General features: G+C 35.9%; 1 protein-coding gene across 2 annotated transcripts; it reads left to right on the top strand.

The window, feature by feature from the left end:
• Window positions 1-771: 771 nt before the first annotated feature.
• OEP37 (chloroplast outer envelope protein 37) lies at window positions 772-20,834 on the top strand. Of its 2 annotated transcripts, XM_089787172.1 has the most exons (7): window positions 772-1,304; window positions 10,301-10,444; window positions 18,070-18,159; window positions 19,342-19,509; window positions 19,651-19,745; window positions 19,963-20,083; window positions 20,210-20,834. In XM_089787172.1, exons 1-7 carry the CDS (start codon window positions 927-929, stop codon window positions 20,339-20,341), a joined length of 1,128 nt encoding a protein of 375 aa, XP_089643298.1. In that variant the 5' UTR covers window positions 772-926; the 3' UTR covers window positions 20,342-20,834. The 2 variants fall into 2 exon arrangements, with proteins under 2 accessions (XP_089643298.1, XP_089643299.1); XM_089787173.1 differs by lacking the exon at window positions 10,301-10,444.
• Window positions 20,835-23,925: the final 3,091 nt, after the last annotated feature.

The following is a 23,925-nucleotide window of genomic DNA, read 5'->3' on the forward strand; positions in this document are numbered from 1 at the left end:
GAAAGGTGAAGCACTAGAGATCACCCATTCTAATACTACTCTAACTGAAACACACTTAACTAAGTAATTTTCTCTATGATAAGACAATTTTTTGTTTTATTAATTAAAAAATGATAGTTATAAATTATGCATGAACCATACCCAAAGACCCATAGTTGGCTCACAAAGATGGAAGATTCCAATCACAAGACTCATAGAAGGCCCATGAAAGGTAACAAAATTCGCTTTAGCCAATGATTTTAAAAAAAGCAGTCTCAAAATAAGGAAGATTCTACTGTACCATGGGCCCCACCGTATCGTTCATTCTAAGGTTGGTTGGTTTCCCTGCCCTTTGGGTGGTTGTCCTTGACAATCACCGCTGACGTGGCACCAACTTTTGTTAATTTCCCGAGGAAAAAAAGCTCCATAGCTACCGCGCATATTCCTCTACATGCACCGGTTTTAAGCCCACCACGAAACAAAATTGATCTTTGCAGTCGTCGGATAAGTAAAATCTGCAAGACAGATACTCTCCCAAATCAGCAAATGAGAGGGAATAAAAAATGTCGCTCGTTAGTTTCAACTCCTTTAAACAATAAAATAAATGTGTTTTTATGAATATTCATTGCTCTACGTAAATACCGCGCAAGTCCGCCTCACGTCGACGAGCAGGCGGTACTGGTCGTTGCATCCGAGGGCAGAGCACGCGAAAATGGCGACGAACAAGCGCGCGCTTTATGTGCGCCGAGCCCTAGCTTAGCTGTAAATTATTCTATTTTTAATCAGTCTGTGGAAGAAGGAAAAATGGAGGCCTGCGCCCCTGGGCGAAGATTTTTGACTCTGCTCAACTAGCAAAGGCGGACAGATATTTGCATTCATTTATGCAATCTTAGTGTTTTCGGGAATAGTTGATTTGAACGTCTTTGTGTTGTTATTTTAGAACAAAAATGTCGGAGGTCCCGACCGAAGGTCCGCCTCTTCCAGAGGTTGTGGTGGCGGAACCGGAGAAAAGCAGCGCGGTTGACGCTCCTCTGGCCAAATTTGGCCGAGATTGGAGAAAATACGCGCGCTTCAAGATTTCGACGGAGTTTGACAGCGATTCGAAGGATGTCATTAATAGATTCTCGGCCAGGGTTTTTGACGGGCTTGGGAAGATCAAAGGTTCGTTTCAGAGGGGAGCGGACGGGAAGTTGGCGTGTCCTCAGCTGGGATTGGACACAAAGCATTTGTCTGTGTTGTATGATCATGAAGACCGCAATGCGCTTTTTACCGCCTCCGCTGACCTCAGTAACCAGTTTCAGCTTAAATTTCTCGGCGACGCTAAGGTATGCCTCATTGGCTTCTATTTATTTTGTTTATGTTGTCAGGAAAATAAATGGTATCGGGCAGCGTTGTATATTTTTATGTGAAATTTGCAATACTTGAAGGAGTGCTTGAAATTTGTTTCTTTCTTAGTTTAAACGTATTTCGTTTTCCGGGAAAAGGTTTGATTTTTGGGAGAATTTACTATTTTGTCATGAAATTTGCCATTTTGAGAAGAAAATTTGTGAAATTTGTTACACTAGAGGAAATTTTTTCTATCTATAGACAATAATCAGCTTTACGTTACATTTAGTTGAACTTCGAGTCAAATCTTCTGTCGCGGCCAAGCAAGTGGTGCGAGCTTACTGAACTTCGTATCCCGAAGACATATTCAAGTTATAACATTCAACTATTGGAAATAACCTTGAAGAGCATATATACAAGTTACCCAGGAAAACTACATTTTTAACTTGTCTTCTGGCGGAAGCCCTTGATCTTCAAATGATGATTAATGATGAACTGCATTTATTTAAAATTGTCCGAAATTCTCTAATTCTAAAAAGATATCTTAGACTGCATATATTAAAATTTGAGCAAAATTTTCTGGGTTAAGATATTATTTGTAATATTCGGGTAATTTTATTCTAACATATAGCTGACATTTCAAGCATAAAATTTCTCAATCTGAAGAATCATTCTGAACAGTTTTTGTTGAAGTCTTGTATTGAGCTATCTCTTTCTGTTCAGGAAATTATCATTATTTGACGACATTGACTTTTTAAATCTTTGGGGGATTTTTTTGTACGTTTGTACAATTCATTTTTTTATGTAATATCTCCAAATTAGGAGAACCCAAAATTTGACCTAGATTATAGTTTTTATATAAATATCATAGCCCTGTAATGTGTACAGGTACTGGTACGCATATCCCATACCGGGCACTCAGAGGAGAGCATCATAACTAAGGATCTTGATTAAGATTTCATCATTTCTGATTTTTGTTTCAGTTTTTTGTTGGTGTATCAGCTTGTTTTTTTATCAAGCTTATTTCAATATTCCCATATCCGTGGAATGTATACAGGTACTGTTACACGTATCCCATACCTGGTACTCAGAGAATAGCATAAAGGACCTGATTAAAATTGCTGATTTTTGTTTCAAATTTTTGTTGGCTGATCAGCTTGTTGTTTGTCAAGCTTATTTCAATATGTTATCACTAATCAGTTTGAAACATTTGATACAATGATTGTATGACATTTAAACTTGTGTATCTAATCTTCAAAGCTAATGTTCACCAGTAAATTCTATCACCGTTCTTGTTCTATGTTACTAAATTCTTCCTTGACAACCCCAAAATCTGCTCCGGTCAAGGTTACCGGGAGATGGGAAGACTTGGAGGTCTCTGGTACTGGTATTGGTACCGGTATGGCTACTTTTGGAGACATCAATTTTTTTGAATAGAATTTTTAAAATTCCTAAGAAATACCCATAGCTTCATAACATATTGCTTTGAAAACAAGAATAATGAACATTGAAAAGCTATCAATATTAACATTCAACGTTAGAAATTTGTACATTTCATATCTCATAGTCATTATCTGATTTCTGAAAATTGCATGTGATCATCATCGTATCAGATTAATAATAACTGAGATTATCGTTAGATTCATTATATATTGAAATTTGAAATTTAAATGTATATAGTTCGATGCTAAATCACTGATATGCAAACAAAAAACTCAACTGTAAACAAAAATCAGAATCTATCTAGTATGTAGTATGATGATAATACTATGTTTTAAATTCATTTTTAAGGCGGAGATGTGTGGGAGACTGCACTCCATTTTTTTGGTTTGGAGATGCGGAGACTTTCGGAGACTTTGTCATGAAGTCTCCCACACTTCCCAAAGTCTCTGGAAACTTCAAAAGGCTCTGAGACGCATCTCCCATTAACACTGGCTCCGGTTCTTGCAAAAGTCTGGTACTTATCATATTCTTGCAAAAGTCTGTCATAGACCTTTAAGTCTACACCAATTCTGTCAGGCAAACCTGTCATTATGTCCAATTACAAATTTGCGGCAGGACCTAGGCCGAATTTGGCCAAGAAAAATGGACTTTTTTTGACTTTTAAAAAGTTTTCTTTTGGTCTATTTTAGTTAATCCAATCCCCCAACTCTAAAATAGACCACTAAAAGGCGAAAAAGGTAAAACACTTGTCATTTAGGCCAAAACATTAATATATATGGTGGTGTATTTTGGTATGTTGCCTTACTACTAGCATACTGGTTTATGAACTTATTTGTTGCTGCATATATGTGTGTGTGTGGACGAACCCAATACAAGTTTGGATGCATACACAAAAAAGTTTGGACAAGTATTGGACCTGAATCTGAACTGGCAACTTAGTCCCACATTTCTCTTGGTGAGGGAGATATTGCGAAAGGGATTTCCAAGTAGCTCACCATTTTGGAGGGACCAGACCAACCCCATCCCCTAATGAGTAACCATCTGGTGGGCATGTCTGACCCACCTGATCACGGTAGATTTGTGGGGGTAATCTTAGATCCTGAGGCTGCACAGAAAGATTGTAATGTTTCTAGAACATTATTGAAATTCTCTCGAGTCAACTCTTTATAGAGGGCTGTGTCATCAGCAAACTGAGCATTTGATAGAGTAATATTGGGTAACCTTAGGCTCTCACTGGTGGGCCTAGTTCATTTACTCTCAATACATAAAACAGAGCATCAACTGCAATAACAAAGAGGGCTGGGGCAATTGGACGTACCTGTCTCATAGACCTTGGAAGCTCATGTGGTCAGAGAGTTCAACATTCATGTCAATTAGTGTAGATGAATCTTTAAACAGAATCTTGTTTCATTTGCAAAAAATCTAGTGGGGAACCCAAATGCTGTGAGCATATCCAAGATGAAAGGCCACTCGATTCTATCACATGCCTTTTCAAAGTCAACCATTGCTTCTAAAACCAAATTATCTGTAATATGACTATCAATGATGATTTTGAAACACTTACCTTGAGTTTTATATGTTGTTCTAAACAATCTCCTACTTTGTACCAGTTCTTAATGAAGTGATTGGGGTTTGCAAATTCAAATTTGAATCCAACTTGACATGGCTGGTATGGGTATTGATCTATTCCTCTTAGCATTGCTTGCTATTTCTAGGAATTATCATGTATGCCATATCTGCTCTATATAAATGGCAGAGATTGAGTGATGTGTTAGGAGAGTGTGATAGAAAATTGAAAAGGCTAGATTTTCATCTAACCTCTTCTGCTCATGACAAATGTTTTTCGTGGTCTGTTCTGCAATAGTAGATTTGCTCCAAAATCTTCCATACTTTTGAGAGATAAGAAAAAACTTCTTAAATAGCAGTGCCTAAAGTGGTGTGTGCATCACAAGGCCAAGGCCGACCTTCCAGCTTGGCGCCAAAAAATAAATTCAAAATCATATTAATTAAATATTAGTTAAGTTTAGCATTAAAAAAATGTTTTCATTTATTTATTTTATTTTTGTAAGTGGGCTCAAGGAAATGGGGTCATGATAGTCCTGTTGCCTTTGAAGAGTAGATTTTTCCACTTACCAAATATTCCAATTAACTTTGTTTCTCAGATTTTTCTCCCTCACACCCAAGATTACTTCAGGTTCTAGAATCAATTCTCCCCTCATCATCTAGTGTTGGTAGCTCTAATGAAGGGGTGACTTGCTGTCCTCGAGCCATCTTCAAGCTTACTGATAAATATAAGATAACTAGAATTTAATTAAGTTAATGAATGTTCAAAAGGCGTGAAATGAAGAGTTGTGACTCCCTCAAACATGAGACATAAAGAGAGAGGAGTTCATTTGAAAAGGGATATGGAGGAAGGAAGAGTGGTGCATTTGAATAAAGGAAGAATTAATGGAAGAAGAAAAGAATGAGGCAAAAATAGGGAAGTGACTCTTTCAAAGGGTGCAGAGGTTACGAGGGGTTCATTTTTTCAAAGGGTGACAATTGTGAAAGGTTTTGACTCCTAGAAAGGGCAAACACGATGAAGAGGTGTGACTTCTTCCTCACATTGGAAGATATAAGGAGGAGAAGATTTGAATCAAGGAAGAATGAATGGAAGAAGAAAAAAAGAGGCGAAAATAGGGAAGTGACTCTTTCAAATGGCAGAAGTTATGAGGGGTTTTACTTTTTCAAAGGGTGGTGATTGTGAAAGGTTCCTTCTGACTCCTGCAAAGGTCTAACGTTATGAAGAGTTGTGACTTCTTCCTTACATTGGAAGATATAAGGAGTTGAAGATTTCATTTGAGGAGAACATGCAAGAGAGATCAATTTGGAAAATAATTAATTATTTTGAAAAGACATCAATTAAAGGGGGCTGTCTCAAGTCTTATGAAAAGTGGTGACTCTTTCACCAATAAATTAGGAATTATTCCATGCAATCAAGGTTCACTCATCAATTACCATTCACCAGTAAGTCAAATCAGCATTCAATCAATCAACATTCATAAATTTATTTAATCAATCAACAACTATCAAATCAAGCCAAAAATGAGTTAGCAAATTATAATCATAAATTATCAATTCATTCAATCAATCAAATATACAAACATACATCATTCAAACATCAAGTATTCAAGAGTCGATCATTGTGGGCTCAAATCCTTCACATATCAATTATTGCAACATCAAGTTCACAAGTGGCCTTGTGGTGGAGAACTTGTACTCTTGAAAGAGAGGTCACAAGTTCAAGTCCCACTGGGGGGTAGGGCATGTACGCCCTGTTTGTAGCACAATTAAGTGTCTCCCGCAAGGAGTATGGGGTAGTCACATATTGCTGTCACCATATGTAGACCTAAAAACATATGGCTGGGCTCAAATCCTTCATGTATCAATTATTGCGACATTCAATAATTCCTTCCTTTCCTTTCAATCACTAAGACATCAATCATCTGAGGCATCTATTCAGAATAAGAATCAATCAGCAACTGCAAGAAGTAAAAAAAAACTGAAAGAATAATATTGGAATATAAATTGAATGCAGCCATATATATATATATATCGGAAATTATGATATTGCAGTCATTTAATGATACCCTATTAATTCTTGCAATTAGGAAGGACAACTAACTTCTGAGTTTACAATGGTTGAAGAACTATAAATCATCCATGCATCTTATCAAGTACACCGCCCCAAGATGTATGAATAAAATATCCTACCATGCTCATGGGGCAGGAGTTGGAATTGGCCAGAAATCCTTTCTGTACTTTCTGGGCTCGGTCAAGGAGGATGACCTCCTCCCAGGTGGATTGAAAGATGGACCAGACAAGAAAACTTTCCATGCTTTCTGAATACAAGGACATCTATCCTTGAGTTTGCTTTCTGCAAGCGTTTCCGAGGAATTCTGAATGTGATTGATTACAACAAATGCCTTGGACCAAATTTAAATGTTATTAGGGTTTAATTGATTTGGCTGTGAATGGTGCTTAGCTGCATTTAAATGCCATCTTAGATTCTCAATGCTTAATATAGTTAAACTTCAGTTTCTAGTGATTCATTTTGTTTTCAGGCCCTAAACTAGGAATATCCCATAAGGGTAATGCAGTTGATAATTTTATTGTAAAGGTATATCGGTAAAGATAACTCAATTCTCATCTTAAGTTGAGGGTTGACTATAAGTAATATGCTTTGGAACAAATATTAGTAATATTAGGGCGTATTGATTTAGATATAAATGATCCTCATATGAGTTTACATGCTATCATGGATTTCGATACTGACGTTTTTAATGTTATTTTTCTAGTAATTAATATTGTTTTCAGGTCCAAACCAGGAATCCATAAAGGACATTACATTTGCTAATATTATTATAAAGTTATATTGGTGAAGATAATAGTAATTCTCATCTCAAGTAGGAATTACTGTTTTAGGATTAAATTATAAAGCATATAATTTACAAACCTGTAATGGCGTATATTGAACAGATAATATTATCAAGAATAATTTATAAACCTACTTTTTTATATCTTTCTTCAAGCTATTGCTTGATGATATGTCAGATCTAAAGCTTTTCACTAAGATTTTCAACAATGTCAATAGAGAAGGCTTCCTTATAAATTGGACAACAAGTGTGGTGATCCCACTCCACAAAAGCAAAGATATAAACAACCCTTCCAATTACCGAATCATCATGATCAATCCACTCTTTGGAAAGTTATTGGCAGCATGGTAGAACAAAAAGTCAGTGAATGGGCTGAAAAAGAAGGCAGAAGAGCAAAAGGGCAAGCAGGCTTGAGACGGAAACACTCTACTATAAATCACGGCATCGCTCTCAGATATTTGATAGAGAAAGTTTGGGACACTCAGGGGGCCGAGGCTTTATGCTGTTTTGTGGACTTAAAAAAGGCATTTGACATAGTGCCACGTAACAAACTTTGGGACAGAATGGAAGAGTTGGAAGTTCCTAAAGAACTTAGGTCTGCTGTCCACAGATTGTATGAGCAGGTCAAAGCTAAAATCAGAACGATGGAAGGGCTATTAGAGTATTTTGGCAGCAACATTGGGGTTAAGCAAGGGTGTCCGCTATCTCCAACATTATTCGGGCTCTATATTGACAAGTTAGAACAAGACCAATGGTGAGGGGGTACAGCTGGCCCACTTTGTGATAAGATTGCTCTTATATGTAGACGATCTCATAATACTTGCTAGAATGGCTAAAGGTTTAAAAGAACATTTGAAAACATTATAAAGTTTTTGTCATGAAGTGGGAATGCAAGTGAACACTAGCAAAACCAAAGTTCTGATCTTCTCGCTGAAGAAGATTGGGGTATACAGGATGAGTTCCTGTTTGAGGGTAACCCTCTTGAGATTGTGGAGGAGTACAAATACTTGGGCATAGATTTTAATAACAAACTCAATTGGGACACATAAAGATCAAAAAGGATCCAAGGGGGCTGGAAGGCGTTGGACCACCATGAAAACTCTTTTTGGTTTGTTGGTCACTCCGGTTATTCTATATGGATGTAAAGTGTGGGGCGGTAGTATGTCCGAATAGAAATGATGATAGGTAGAAAGAATTAAAAAACACTTCATCACATGCAATTTTAAAGTCAAGACCACAACGCTGTATGATATCTTATTGGTGGAGGTGGGTTCCTTTCCGTTGGAAGCTGTCACATTGGTCCGGATGCTAAGCTATTTAAAGAAAACCCAAGGTCTAGAAACACAATGCTGGCCCAAGTTAGTCGTAGAGGAAAAACTTGTCAGACAGAAAACCACATGGATGAAGCAAAATGACAAATGGATGCGAAAATGGGATATCAACATCCATACTTGTTTGGATAACATTAAAGAAATAAAGAAGTTTGTCATGGAAAAATTTCGCAATGTTTTATGGACAAGGCGCATAGGGTGGAAAAAATCTTATTACGTTAAAGAATTTAACCCCTTTTCGAGTGATGATGAAAAGGCCTATATAAGAGCACCTATTAATTGGAAAGCAAAAATGCTGACGGCACAAATCAAAACTAGTTCACACCGGCTGTGATGTGAAATTGGTAGATGGCAAGTTCCAAAGGAAGAGTGGGCAGACAGAACGCGTTTATTCTGTAATATGGGAGCAGTAGAGATGGAGCAGCAGTTTGTCAAGGATTGCCTGGAATACAGTGACATCAGATCTGGTTATACAGAGACATCGCAGAACAAGGACTTCAACTACTTATTCAAGGAAGATCAAGTGAAGAGAACGGCAGCTCTGATTATCAAACTTCAAAGAAGGAGAGACAAGTTAACCAAAACTTTGCAGCTAGATTAGTTCCGCTCCTGCCTTGGGGGGTGATCGTGTAGGTCCCATAGGCTACTTTAGCCTCATGGACGTCATTAAAATCTATCATATAATATCATATCATATCACAGGTTGATCCAGAAATTTCTAATATTTCAACACTGCAGACAAATTTGCAAAGCGAAGACAGTGTCATTTTCCATATTTATTGTGTGTTATTTTGGAGCTTTTATCCAGACATCTTGGATGAATATTTTCTACTTTAATATTTTTTATATCGATGTTTGCATTATTCGTTACCATTTTGTATCCAAGGTTCCTCAAGATCAGGTTTTGTCCATGTTATATATGTTTCCATATCTGATCCCTGACCATATATATCCTTTTAAACAAGTTGCACATTGGTACATTCTTTAGACTTCTAAGTTGCCATTTCAGATTCTGGTAGGGGGTTTGGGCACATGGGTGCTGCACATAAAAAATTCCTTGTGTACTGCTTTGGATTCGTCTGTACATGTATATATAAGAAATTAATGTATACATATTCAAACATCAAAGTTAGAAATATAAAAAAGAAGAGTGACACTCATAAATTCAGAAATGCCAGTCCAATTACCAATAATATTACTTTTATTACTGATATAGTTTTAGACTACATGCATAACAAATTAACATCAATCTGAACATGATCAACAAAAACAATTATGGGCTGGCTGTTACAAATCTATTAACAGTAATGTACTTTGATCTACAAATTAAAAAAGATCAATCCCTGTCCTTCAAATGAATTGAAGTGGACTGCTGTTCACTACTGTGACTGTATTCATCATCATAGCATAATTCAACTGAACTTAGTCCTTATAAGCAACTTGGCCTTAACTGTTGTGTATTCTGTATTTTCAGAAGTTGGAAATGTTACAATGGAAGACTTCTAATCTATATCAAAACAGCAACTCAATTTATTACCTTGGCAATAATTTTTGTCATACTTATGCTCACACCTCTAGGAATCTTTGCATTGAATAACATTATTGAATATTCTGATGGCAGCATTTAACAGTTTTGAGGATCAACTTCTAGAAATTAAATTAACTATTATTTTGAGATACATATTTAGTACATCTCTTTCTTGTATGAATTTTCAAACCCTTACTGTTAAACTTTTAACTTTTCCTGTTGAGTGTCAGCATGTTAATTATTTCAAACATTGTAACTGTAATGCTTCTATGCCTTAGCCATCTCCACTATGGTATCCTTGGATACAGTTGGTGACAAAGTATTTTTCGGTTCTGTATCACCCTGACGATTGCTATGCGCTTATTACTGCTTCAGCTGCTCTTACTCACCAACTCCAGATGAAGTTGCTTTTTGATACCAAGGTAGACCAGATTTCTCATCAGCCAAAAAATATTATTATATATTATTCTTATTTTTGAAATATCTTAATATGTACTGGAGATGCATGAATGTGTAGCTTTTTAGTCTGACAATAAAATTGCCTTAAATCTTTTTTCCCTCAATTCCAAAGGATGATACCTATTGTTGAAAGTAACATGAAAAGCTCTGCAGTTCAAGAAAATCTTTAAATTTACCTTCCTATAACTATTGAAGCAATCAACTAGAATTTTGAAGCTTTTTTTGTTTTGTGTGTATATAATGTTACAAGATCTTACATCTTTTCTTGGAGCATTCATTTTGGAAGGGTTGGCATCTAACTTATAAGTTTAATAAGATTCTCTTGTCAACATGCATAGTAAACTTAGAGGAACTTGGTATGATAGGTTCATTGGTTATACCAATCTATAAGACCAACAAAAAGTATTACGATAATAGATAAGCTTCTATTATTAGGTAATGGTTATCTGTTTGTAATCTATTGTAAATATTAGAATGTTTCTAATATTTAGTTAGCTGTAATTTTTTGTTAGCTTTCTTTATCTTTCTTTTAGCTAGAATAGAATATTTATATTCTTTATGATTGTTTCCGAAGGAAACATCACTTTATTCTTTTGTATAAATAGACCTCTTGGTCTCTATTAATAATAAGCAAGTATTTTACCAATTACATTGTACTATGGTACAAGAGCCAATGCTTTAATGGTTATCTGTAATCTATTGCAAATATTAGAATGTTTCTAATATTTAGTTAGCTGTAGTTATCTATTATCTTTCGTTAGCTTTCTTTTAGCTAGAATAGAATATTACTATTCTTTACAATTGTTTCCTAAGGAAACATCACTTTATTCTTTTGTATATATATACCTCTCTGTCTCCGTTAATAATAAGCAAGAAATTTACCAATTACTTTGTAATATGGTATTAGAGCCAATACTTTAAATTTTTATCGAAAAAATTATAATTTCCTTTGAAGAATGCCTTAATTTTTTGAAATAATTTTCTGAGAATTTCTTTACAACCCATCTAGGATTTCCATTTTGGTGAGAAATTCGTCTATTCATCCTTGGTTTTTGGCTAGGGTTTTTTAGAAGAGAAAGTCTGCAAATCACATATTTTTCCTCTAAAAACTCGGAATTAGAGCAACGTCTACAAATCGCTTTTTTTGTGTACACTACAAATCGCGACAATGGCCATTCGTGTTTGTGATTGCTCTTTTTTCTGCTCATTGGGGGCTCGGTTTGGCTAGAAATCGCGAGTATTTTGTGCTCTTCATGATTGCGTCTTCTTTGCTCATGACCAAATACCGAAAATTGTGAGTTTTTTAGTGATGTTTTTAAAAACGGCTTTGCCTCATTCACGCTCTTGAGCCTACAAGTTTGTGCCATGCCTTGCTTTCTTCTTCACACTCCATAGTCGTCTCTGTTCACACGTCACTTTGTGGAAACTCGACCTTCCTTTCCTTGCAAACCGTCATTTTTCTGCAAATCTAACTTTCAATGGTTGCCCACTAGGGTATTCTTCAAAACCCTAAATTTTGAGCTCGATTATTTTTTTTGATATCAAATTCTTGATGGTTTTTTCTAGAGCTCAACTGGGTTGTTCGATTTTGCTCAGATCCAGAAACTGACAACATATTCTTTCAGGGTTTTTTGAGCTCTCTTCTAGGTCATCCTTCAAATTTTCTTAGTCTTTTGTTTTTTTTTTTGCCTCCAAGAACGTGCCTTCACAAATTTTCATGCTTTTTCATTGAAAAACGTGCTATGGCATCATTAATTAATATTGTGCTCGAGAGCATTTCAAAATTCAATGGTCGGAATTATGGCACTTGGAAGCAGTGGATAATAGCAATTTTTGAATATCAAAATACTGATTAGATTGTTTTGGGTGTTAGACAACGTCCGATTCCCCCTGGTACTGATCAGGCTGCATGGGATTTGAATAATCGGAAGGCGGTGATGCTTCTCAAATTATCCGTAGTTGATGATCAGCTCTTTCAAATTCCATCCGACAAGACAGCTGCTGAGATATGGACACATCTCAAAAATCTTCATGTGACTTCCGACGAAAGTATAGCTTTTTTCTTGAAAAACACTCTATTTTCTATTATTATGGATGAGCAAGCATCGTTCCAGTCTCACCTAAATAGGATTTAGGAGATCCGTGATTAGTTGCTTGCCATTGGTCGCAAGATGGAGGAAGAGGACATTGCGGTTATCACTCTTCGAAGTTTACCAAAGTCCTACGAGCATTTTATCGAGACTCTTAACATCACGTCATCTAGTGTTGATCTGAAGTTCATTGATCTTTACACAATTTTGCTTTAGCAAGATCGGTGGAAAGAATAGTTTAGCAGTAGTTCTAGCCCCACCTCCACAGAGCAGGCCTTTGCTGCTAAATTCTTTCAGAAGGATAAAGACAAGTCCCAGCAGAAGTCCTCTACTCCAGCTTTAGAAGACTCATAGAAGAACATTCGATGCAACTATTGCCACAAGTTTGGTCACATGAAGGTTGAATGTCGGAAATGCTTAGCTGCCCAATCTAAGCAATTTGGTTTGTAGCCCAAAGCAAACAGTGTAGAGCACACCGAGCACACAAAATCTGCCTTTTACGCCTTCGTGGCTAAAAGACTTGTAGATCATGTGAAGTTGTCTGCTTGGTACATTGATTCGAGTGCCTCTTGTCATTTCACCCACCACAGAGATTGGTTCATTGACTACTAGCCTTATTCTGATCTTGTTATTTTTGGTGGCAGAGAAAAGTACACTATTGTTGGCAAAGGCAACACTTAGACTTAGTCTGTTGGGAGGAATCTCATTTTCCTTAATGTGTACTACGTTCCAGGGATGGAACTAAATCTACTCTGTTAGTTAGTTATTGCGACATTCTCCACAGTTGGATGTCACCTTTAGTTCACATCAGTATACCATCACTGATTGAGCGACTCGGTTAATTGTTGCAGTCGGTCTTGAGGATCATGGTCTTTTCTCACTTAGTGATTTTGGTGATTCTCGCGACTTAGCTATGGCTTCTCGGCGGTCTTTTGTTAGCACACTTTGGCATCAGCAGTATGGGCACTTAAATTTGCATTATCTCTCTTAGCTTGCTTGGGAAGAGCTTGTCCTTGGTTTGCCAGAGATTCAAACTTAGCAGCTTGGCGTTTGTGGTGCATGCCAGGTTGGGAAGCAACCTCGCACATCTTTCATTAGTAGAGATTTATGGCGAGCTTCTTAGGTACTTAATCTCGTTCATGTTGACATCTATAGCCCTATGACCACTCCTTTTGTTCTTGGGTCTAGGTGTTTTCTGTTGTTTGTTGATGATTTTAGTAGAAAAATGTGGCTAGATTTTCTTAAAAAGAAATCAGATGCATTTCTTGTATTTCAAAAGTTTAAAGCTTTAGTTGAAAATGAGTTTGGGAAATCTATTATTACTCTTAGATCAGACAATGGTGGGGATTTTTGTTCTAATGAATTTTCTAGCTTCTTGGATACTCATGGCATCAAACGCCAATTAACCACACCCCACACACCACAACAAAACAATGTAGTTGAATGTCGGAATAGAACAATTGCCAAGACGGTTTGATCCATGCTCAAACAAAAACATGTTCTGTAGAAGTAGTCAACATCGTTTGAACCAGTCACCCACAGTGGCGGTCAAAGGTAAGAATCCGGAAGAGGCCTAGTCAGGTCGCAAGCCCAGATTAGTCACCTGAAGGTTTTTGGCTCCCTTGCATTTGTTTGGATCCCTGCTGCGCCACACACCAAGTTGGATGCCAAGAGTCAGAAACTCATGCTTGTTGGATACAGTAGTCTTCACAAAGCCTATCATTTGATCGACACTGAGACATCTTGTCTCCTATACAGTTGTGATGTAGTCTTCAATGAGCAACCAGATTAGTCACCTTAAGGTTTTTGGCTCCCTTGCTTTTGTTTGGATCCCTGATGCGCCACGCACCAAGTTGCATGCCAAGAGTCAGAAACTCATGCTTGCTGGATACAGTAGTCTTCACAAAGCCTATCGTTTGATCGACACTGAGACATCTTGTCTCTTGTATAGTCGTGATGTAGTCTTCAATGAGCAACTGGAACAATTCATGCCTGTTTCTCTTGTTCTCGATCCAACAGACCAGCCTATGAAGGCTTATGATTTGGGAGTCAGGCTTCCATTAGGTCCACCTAATGGGAGGGCTCCAATTGCTCTTGCAGCTCTAATTATACCAACGATCCCTGTACAAACACCTCCAGCTTGTCGTATAGGATCACCCAGATTTTGAGATGCTTCACCTGAGTTTGATCCAGATTCTTCAGATAAGGAACTTGATCACCAAACATCTCCTCATACTAATGTTGGTCGTTCTCCTTTCCAGCCTAAGTGGTGGGCTAAGAAACTTGCTGATCTTCATGATGATGAGTTGGAGAACTGCTTGGAAAAAGAGCAAACCTACAGAGTCTGATAACTTTGCTCTCATGGCCAACATTCACAGTGTGTTTGAACCTCAAACATATTTTGAGGCTAAAGGAATTCCAGAGTGGGGGAACATGCCATGACATCTAAACATCAGAGCCTGCTGAAGTATAACACATGGGTCCTTTCTGATCTTCCACCAGGGAAGAAACCCATTGGTTGTAAATGGGTTTACAAAATCAAATACAAATTTGATAGTACTTTGGATAAGTACAAAGCTCGTTTAGTTGCAAACGGCTTTTCTTAGCATTAGGGCATTTGATTATGAGGAGACCTTTGCTCCTATTGCAAAGATGAGCACAATCAGATTAGTCCTAGTTATGGCAACACAGTGTGGCTGGAAGGTCCATTAGATGGACGTCAAGAGTGCTTTCTTGAATGGTGATGTCCACGAAGAGGTCTACATGATGTAACCTCCTGGTTTCAAAGTTGCTAGTAAAGAACATCATGTTCTCAGATTAGTGAAAGCTCTCTATGGCTTGAAGCAGGCCTCTTGGGCATGTTCCATGAAAATTGATAAGTACCTCAGTGATCAAGGCTTGTAGAGGAGTTGTTTAGACTCAAATCCGTACATCAAGACTACTGATAGTGACATCATCTTTTTGGTTATTTATGTAGATGATTTGATCATCACTGACAGTTCGACATCTTTGATTAAAGGAATCAAATAGAATTTATGCCAGTCTTTTGATATGATTGACCTTGGGCTCATGCATTATTGTCTAGGTGTTAAGGTTTGGCAACAATTTTCTGGTATATTCATCTCCTAGTCCAAATATGCTAGGGCTTTGTTAGACAAATTCCATATGCAGGATTGCAACATTGCATCTACACCCATGGAGAAAAGCCTCAAGTTATCAGCCAAGTCAAATTCTCCTCTTGTTGATGATACTACTTGCAGACAACTAGTAGGCAGCCTCATCTATCTCTCTGCTACTAGGCCTAATATCAAATTTGCAGTTAGCTACATCTTATGCTTTATGACAACTCCCAAGGTTGATCATTGAATCGCAGCAAAGCGTGTCCTTCGTTATGTGAAGAGCACTTCAGACTAAGGACTTCTTTACTCTCGAAGTTCTAATCCTAAACTCAGTGGGTTCACAGATTCAGATTGGGCAGGCTCTGTTGATGATAAAAAGCCAACTGTTGGATATGTGTTTAGTTTGGGATCTAGTGCCATCACATGGATCAATAAAGAAGTAGGAGACAATGTCTCTCTCCTCTGCAGAGGCCGAATATAGAGGGACAATCAAGGTAGGTTGTGAAGCTGTTCGGTTTTGTCAGATGCTTGGGGATATGCAATGTCACCAACAAGGCCGACCACTTTGTTTGTTTGATAACGAAGGTGTTATCAAGTTAGCACAAAATCCAGTCTTCCATGAACGAACCAAGCATGTGGATGTTCACTGTCACTACATACAACAACTAGTTGAAGATGGGACAATAGATTTGCAGTATGTTCCTACCACAGATCAGACTGCTGAATTCTCACCATGTCTCTTGGTCCTGATATGTTTGTCAAATTCAGAGGACAACTTGGTGTTGTGGATAGATTAACCATTAAGGGAGGGTATTACGATAATAGATAAGCTTCTATTATTAATTAATGGTTTTCTGTTTTTAATTTATTGGAAATATTAGAATGTTTCTAATATCTAGTTAGATGTAGTTATTTGTTAGCTTTATTTAGATTTCTTTCAGCTAGAATAGAATATTTCTATTCTTTACGATCGTTTCCTAAGGAAACATTGCTTTATTCTTTTGTATATATAGACCTCTCGGTCTTTGTTAATAATAAGCAAGTATTTTACAAATTACTTTGTAATAGAAAGATCATTGAATGTTATTAGACAGAAAGTGAACTGATTGTTTTATATGTAGTTATACAAGATATCATGGAAGGACAAGGGTAGGTTTTCAGTAGAACTTCACTCTCCCGCTTAACTGTGTAAGAAGAGAAACTATCTAAATTGATACCCTAAATCACCATATTAATTGCTTTTTTAAGAAGACATTCAAAGAATTGTTGAAGTTCTTATCCAAAGAATGGAATTAATCTTAGAAAGACTTGATCATCAAAAATCACCATATTAATATCTGTGTAAGGAGAGCAACTTTCTGTAATTGATATTTGATACCCTAATACACCAGATTAATCTCTTTAAAGAAGACTTTTTAGGAATTATTTACCGTCTTACCAAAAAAGTGGGAATTATCTTGGAAAAATTGTTTCTTGACTATCAGATGCCACTGAATAGTTTACCAATCACATGGAATATATGGCAATAACTTACAGAAAATTGTAAAAGCTTTAAGCCAAGAGCATGGAAATCAGTGTTGACAATTGTAGCTATTTTGAATGAATACTTCGAAAAATGCACTTCGAAATTTATGGAAGGCCTTATTCCAAGACTTCCATCATCAGCAAATGCCAAATAATGTTTTTTATGCACAGACTAAACACAATTCATCTTTTGGCTTGTTTTGGCAAGTGTATTTTACTGGCCAATTCTTGGTAGAGAACTAACCAGAGCAGTTGCCTTTGCTTGAAACTATGAAAGCTGATCCAATTAGAGCTCTGATTATGTAATGCAATTTGCTTTTTTATCCCCAGCCTTTCATCTCTACTGTAAGGTTGCCAAAAATGAAATACATGATAGAAGATAGATGGCTATGTAAATTGTGGAGATCATTGTGTTGAGGACAATACCAATTGAGGTGTTTGTTTATGAATTTTCTCATGTGTTCATTGATAAGATCATCTGGTAAAAGAATAGAAACATATTTTAAGAACCTAGATGTCTGCAAATAGAAAATATAGATGATTGCTTCATCAGTGTAATTAAGTTCATTACGAGCTTATGTTCTGAACTAGATGCAAAAACTGACGTGAATTTTTTGCTGTGAAAAATCATCCTCTTATAGTAGTAGGATTTGCTATGCATAGGGGTGGGTCCTCAGTGGTCTGCATTGTCAATGAGCTGGTTATGTTTGATTGTATGGTTGTTTTATATTATGGCAAGGATTATAAATTTTGAAATGAAGATAAGTAAAAGATTGACCTGTTTGCCAAAACCAATTATACCTTTTTAATTCTTAATGGAAGAAAAGTGAAATAATGCAAGGCAAATTTTTGCAGGCTCAACAGGGGGAACTAAAGCTGATTACAAAGTTATGTGACTCCAAGTATAAAGCAGAAGTATCATACGATGTGCCATCAACTAGGCTGGTGAGCCTTGTGCTGCAACCTCTATTCACATTTGAAATTGAAATTCATCTATTCTTGAGCTTATTGGTCTATTATTAAGTATCTAGCATGTGTTTTATTGACATCATCATTGTTTTTGAACTATTTTCTAATTTTGTTGAAATATACAACAGTTCTTCCCTTTGTGCTGATATAAAGAATAAATCTTGTGTTTTTTTAGTAGTTTGCCTATTTTGTTTGAAATAAAATGGTTTGATTTAGTAACGTTTTGTCTAAAAACATTTGAAAATATTCAAAACAGATTATCAAATATCTTCTGTTCTTTTGGTACACCGAAAATTCTACAGTGCACGTCATTTTTTTACATGTTCATGCACATGGTGCTCCTGCCATTGAACAGAAAAAAATGGTGTGCAACTCATTTAGAAACCCAAGGTTTTGACATCAAATTAAGAACAGAATGAACTAACTAGGTGTTGAGTTGCAGACATGGTTAAATAGTAAATACAGCTCATGGTAAAAAGAAATTTTCTTTAACAATTTGGCTCGTTTAATTTAGTGTGCAAGAGCAAATTAAGAAACCTAATTTGTTAGCATACATTCAGTATATTGGTTAGGAATATTCTAACTTTTTGTTAGCTAACCTACCTATCAATTTCTATCCTTCAAATTAAGTCAATCTATCTGAACGGACTAAACTAGACAGATTATATTTCATTTTAGGAGATACGTGTTTGTGATGTGTGACCTTGGATCATTGTTTTTTTCGCTAATGCATGTGTGGGTAAATGAGAAAAGCCATTAGCTATTCAATTTATTAATAATGCACTAATAGTATATTATATAAATAATCAAATATAACAAGCTAATTGTAATAATGGTTGATACATTGTGATTGATTCACATCTGGATTCATTCACTGCTTATATAAACGAATAATCATTAACATTTATGATTCCTCAAAATTTAAATATATCTTAATGGGGGCAAAGAGTCCAATATTTGGAGTATCTGGTTACAATGTTGATAGTTACATAGCAGTGCATTGAGAACAATGCCCTTTCCTGATCTTTTATTTAATTCATTACAATATTTGGCTTGCCTATATTTTTGATGTGTAGATATTATTTAGCTTTTCTTTTACTTCAAACTATTCATTGTGTGTACTGTCTTATTACGTTGAATACTGATTTCTTCATGCAGCCAAGGGCATCTCTTGCATTCCCTGGTGGTGAAGTCAAATTGGTTGATGAAGTTCAAGAAGAGGGCCAAAGTTATTCTGTTCATGCTTTACTTGCAAAGAACTTTATGAATGGCCTGTGTAGTGCAGAATATAAGGGTGAAAGCTTGAATTTGAAATATGCATACAAGGTAAACTTTACTGAGAAAATTAGGCTTGTTTTCCACAGTCAGTTTACTTTAAGAACCATGTGAAGCAAGAGTGTTTTGTTTCCTTTATTTATTTATCCTCTGAAAGCATGCATAAGATATTAATTCAGAATTATGCTGCAGGATAAAGAAATGACTCTCATAGCATTTGTAAATTTGCCATCAAAAGACCTCTCGTTTGCCTTCAAAAGGCAGTTTAATCCCCTGAATAAATTGAGGTAAACCGAACTCTCTGTGACTGAATTTGACATGCTTTAATTACATATTGGACTGCTTGAACTATTCTTTGAAAGCATTTTTTTTATGGTAAAATTCTGAGATATCTTTGTTTTAAAAAAATTTAACAGATGAAATTTGATTGCTCAGTATTAACCCAATTTGTTGTGAAACCTAGAATGTTTGTAAGATTAAGAGCCTACCTGCTTCTGTTTGCAGCTACATATATAATTTCAATTCAGCTGAATGGAGTGCTGTCTACAAACATAAACCTAATGATGATTTTAAAATCAAAGTAGGTTATGATTCTCATGTACGAGTCGGATGGGCCTCAGCTTGGGTATGCATCTTCTTCATTTTTTTAACATTTTTGATTCTCCTCTAGATTATAAGGAAATGGAGAGAGGATGAATCCATCGACTAGTTTACATGATTGAAGTAGGTTTTGACCTGCTATTTGTTACAGGTTGGCAAAGAGGAGGCGGGTGCTAAAAGTGCACCAGGTAAAGTCAAATTTCAGCTCATGTTGCAGGTTCCACAAGATGAAATAAGATCGTGTGCAGTGCTATTCAGAATAAAAAAAAGATGGGATTTCTGATTATTACATCATATTCTCATCTTCCATCGAGTTGTAATTCGTCATGTTTTTCAACCTTGATTAATTGTAGAATGGGTTGCATTTTGGTAATTGCATGTCACAATTTTCCTAACCCGGAATGCAAATGTTTCTACTCACTTTTCCACAACAATGATTTTTCTTTTTTTCTTTCAAATTTCCTAGTTTTTTGCTTTGGCAAAGTTAAGAGCTTCATTTTCAACCTTGTGCCGTGAAGTGGAGGAGATTTTTACGTGCACATTACAAGTTGTTACGGGCCCAATGCTTTCATTGGATTTCTGTGGGCAGTACAAAATAAAATTCATAGCTGTGATGGCACCAAGTAAGAGACTGTGTCGCATTTGTATACAATCCTACCGAATTGAATATTTCCCTTGGTGCCAGTGTTTGGGTTTTGCATAGGTGCCGAGTTGATGGCATTTTGGCTACTTTTATCACTTCCAAAATATTAAAAGATCACAATGCCCTTGGAACAGCTATATTCTCTATTTTGTCTTTACACATCTTATTACCAAGTTGTTCTTGAGTATGCTGTATTGTTTCTGCGAATCTCTTTTTTTATGGACCATTTATTTTGGCAATCAGTAAACAAGCCTGGACAACAAGTTAAAAAGGTCTTTTAGGAACCAATGTCGGACAGCATGTCAAAGTTCAGCAGTGATATTAAACTGTATCTGCTACTTTTCAACAATATTAATTTTGATGCAGTTGCAATTCTGCTAAATGCCTTAATTTTCTACTTCGAAATGATTCCAAACCAGGAAGGAGTTGTGTTTGGTGTATTAGCATCAAGGACATCTGTTTAATGTAATTGGTTGGAGAAAAAAGTGGAAGGGTTGCTAACTAGTTTATAAAAAAGAAAAGATATTAGATTTGCCTGCATGCCTGTGGTATATCCACCTGTCTTACTTGGGAAGTTTGAGGGTAGTGAAGATGGTTAGGATCAGTGCCTGCATATAAAGAAAAGTGCTGCTTCACTTGGAAATAAAATTGACCTAGATTTCTTCTACTGTATCTGTGATTTGTATCACATGCTCAGTTCCTCATCATACATATAAAATTAAGTCTAAATAGGATCTGTTACTAGCTGTCCTGTCGGTATCATGAGCTAAATTGCCATTGCAACAATTGATCATTAATAGTAACAGAAGATTCTAGTTATTGTTTGTGAGTCATAGCCTGTGAGTTTGTAACTAAACTAAAAACTAAATTCTTTGTGAAGCAAATCAAAATCAATTAGACTTGAATCATTTGAATTGTTAATATGCACACACTTTGGTCATGGAAAGTGTGCCTACCTTGTAATCTTGTACATCCTAGGCATGCAAAGATGGATATTATAATAACTATGGGCAAAAAATAACACTTGAGGTTGATATGACATAGAGATCTTGTCAGACCTTAAATAGGGTTGCTTTTGAACAAAGTTCTGTACATTAACCTTTATTTTTCTCTCAAACCAGTTTTTTCAAAAACACAAATAATATCTGAGAAATATTTCAAATTTCAAAATCAGCAAAAGGTTAAAAAATATTGACGGTCATCACCGTATATATCAACCCACTGTTCCTGTCAGGCATCTTACCCCATTTTTAAAATTCTATCCTTCAAAGACTGAAATTTGATGGCTTGCTTCCTGTACATGATTGAATGAAATTTGGAAGTTGAATCTTAGTGGATCTAGTGTGAATGGATTGTGTTTTGCATGCACATGAACCATCCATTCTACATTACTTAGTACTAGTCAATTTTGGATTCTTGTTTTAGCTTTCCATTAAAAAACTTTGGCATGTGATTAATTTTGAGGACCATAAATCACCCCTTGTATCACATGCAAGCTATGGGAACGTTAGTGCCCAAATACAAGATGAGAGAACAATTTTGACTGGGAGGGATAACCAGGTTAATTGTTTACTGGTTCGCTTTTGATGGTCAACTGAGGGAGGAATTGTGGGATAAGCTTATTCAGGAAGGATTGAATCGATTGCTTGTTTGTTGAGTATGACACATCCAGGTTTTGACAATCTTGAATAGGAGGCATAGGTCAATTGAAGATCAGGTGAGGGATGAACTGTAGGATAGGACTAAGCTTATACAGGAAGGAATCCCTTGTTTGATGGGAATGACAATATCTAGGTTTTTGCTTGATCAACTACAATTCCTTGACCAGCTGTCTATATATGTTTTTGGTGACGACATGAATAAAATAATAGAAAATGTGGGTTACTGCCCTTCGGTTCATGGCCCATATGACCTTCAAATAAAAAGGCATGACAACACCATAGAAGGGTTTCCTATGGCATCATAATGGTGATCTTGTTAGAGTTTTTCCTGAGATATGAGCTTGATTGTTTCTTGAAAAATTGTTGATAGGGAAAGCGTCTCATAAGATTGTTCCATTCATAGTCATTTTTATATGGGAGTAGAAAGGCATCCTTTGGACATGTTTTTTATCGAATATATTATATTTCAAATTGCATTTTTATTCAATTTTGCCCCTTTTGACATGCTTTATAAATGGATGTGATTCTTGATTATCATTCGTCGAGTACAAATTATCATTGAAATCCCTCGTACAATAATTTATAGGTTTAATGCATCTATTATAAACGGCTCAATAAGCAACTCTTTGACCATGAAAGCAAATTCTGCATTGATAGAGCACAAATCTTGTCTAATGAACTTGGTCTAAATCAATAATTAAATGAATCTCTTATTGGATGCATTTTGAAGGTTGGGTGAGGGATGAAAAGTGGTATAGCACTAAACTCATTCACTTGAGGATAGTCTTTCTTGGAAGGTATGACCAGGTGAATTATTTATTGGGTGGATTTTAAGGCAGTTTAGGGATGAAATGTGGGATACCACTAAGCTTATTCAAGAAGGATTGAATTACATTCTTGTAAATACTGATAGGCATTCTACAATGGTAGAATGGGTGGAGTGAGATGGTGCGAGTGTGTTAACATAAATATTTATCTTTTTATGTTAAATTTGACAATCATTTATGTGTCAAAATCGTAATATTTATTCTAAACAAAGTATATTTTTAAAAATAATTTAATAAAAACTACACATAAATTATCATTTTCTTAAAAATTAAAATTAAAACTAAAGTGAGTGCAAAGTAAATAAATGGCAATATAAATATTTTTTGATGTAAATTAATTTTTAATCATTTTGTAATGGATATCTATCGATATTTCTTTAGATAGATTTTTTTAATATATTTATTCTAGTTAGTCTATGGTGTTACATCTAAGTTTTTACTTAACACAAACTCTTTGAAAATAGATGTAGATACTTAAGTTGACTTTCAATGATGTGATTGACATGAAATGACATTCTTGAAATTAAACATCATGCCCCCACATTACAAGTTTACCTATGTAGTCATGAGGTTGGTACTCAAAAAAAAAATGTGAGATATAAATTCGATTGTATGTGAAAGTTGTCAATGAGGGAAATTGTTTCATTAGTTAGGTGCATCCACAATCATGTCTCTATTTGTAATTAGTAGAATTGCTTCCTTGTAACATGTTTTATTACTATCTTGGAAAAATCCT

This window comes from Cupressus sempervirens, chromosome 6 (assembly GCF_028749045.1).
Source record: "Cupressus sempervirens isolate cs-2001-9-10 chromosome 6, ASM2874904v1, whole genome shotgun sequence".
In the NCBI taxonomy this organism is placed as follows: Eukaryota; Viridiplantae; Streptophyta; class Pinopsida; order Cupressales; family Cupressaceae; genus Cupressus; species Cupressus sempervirens.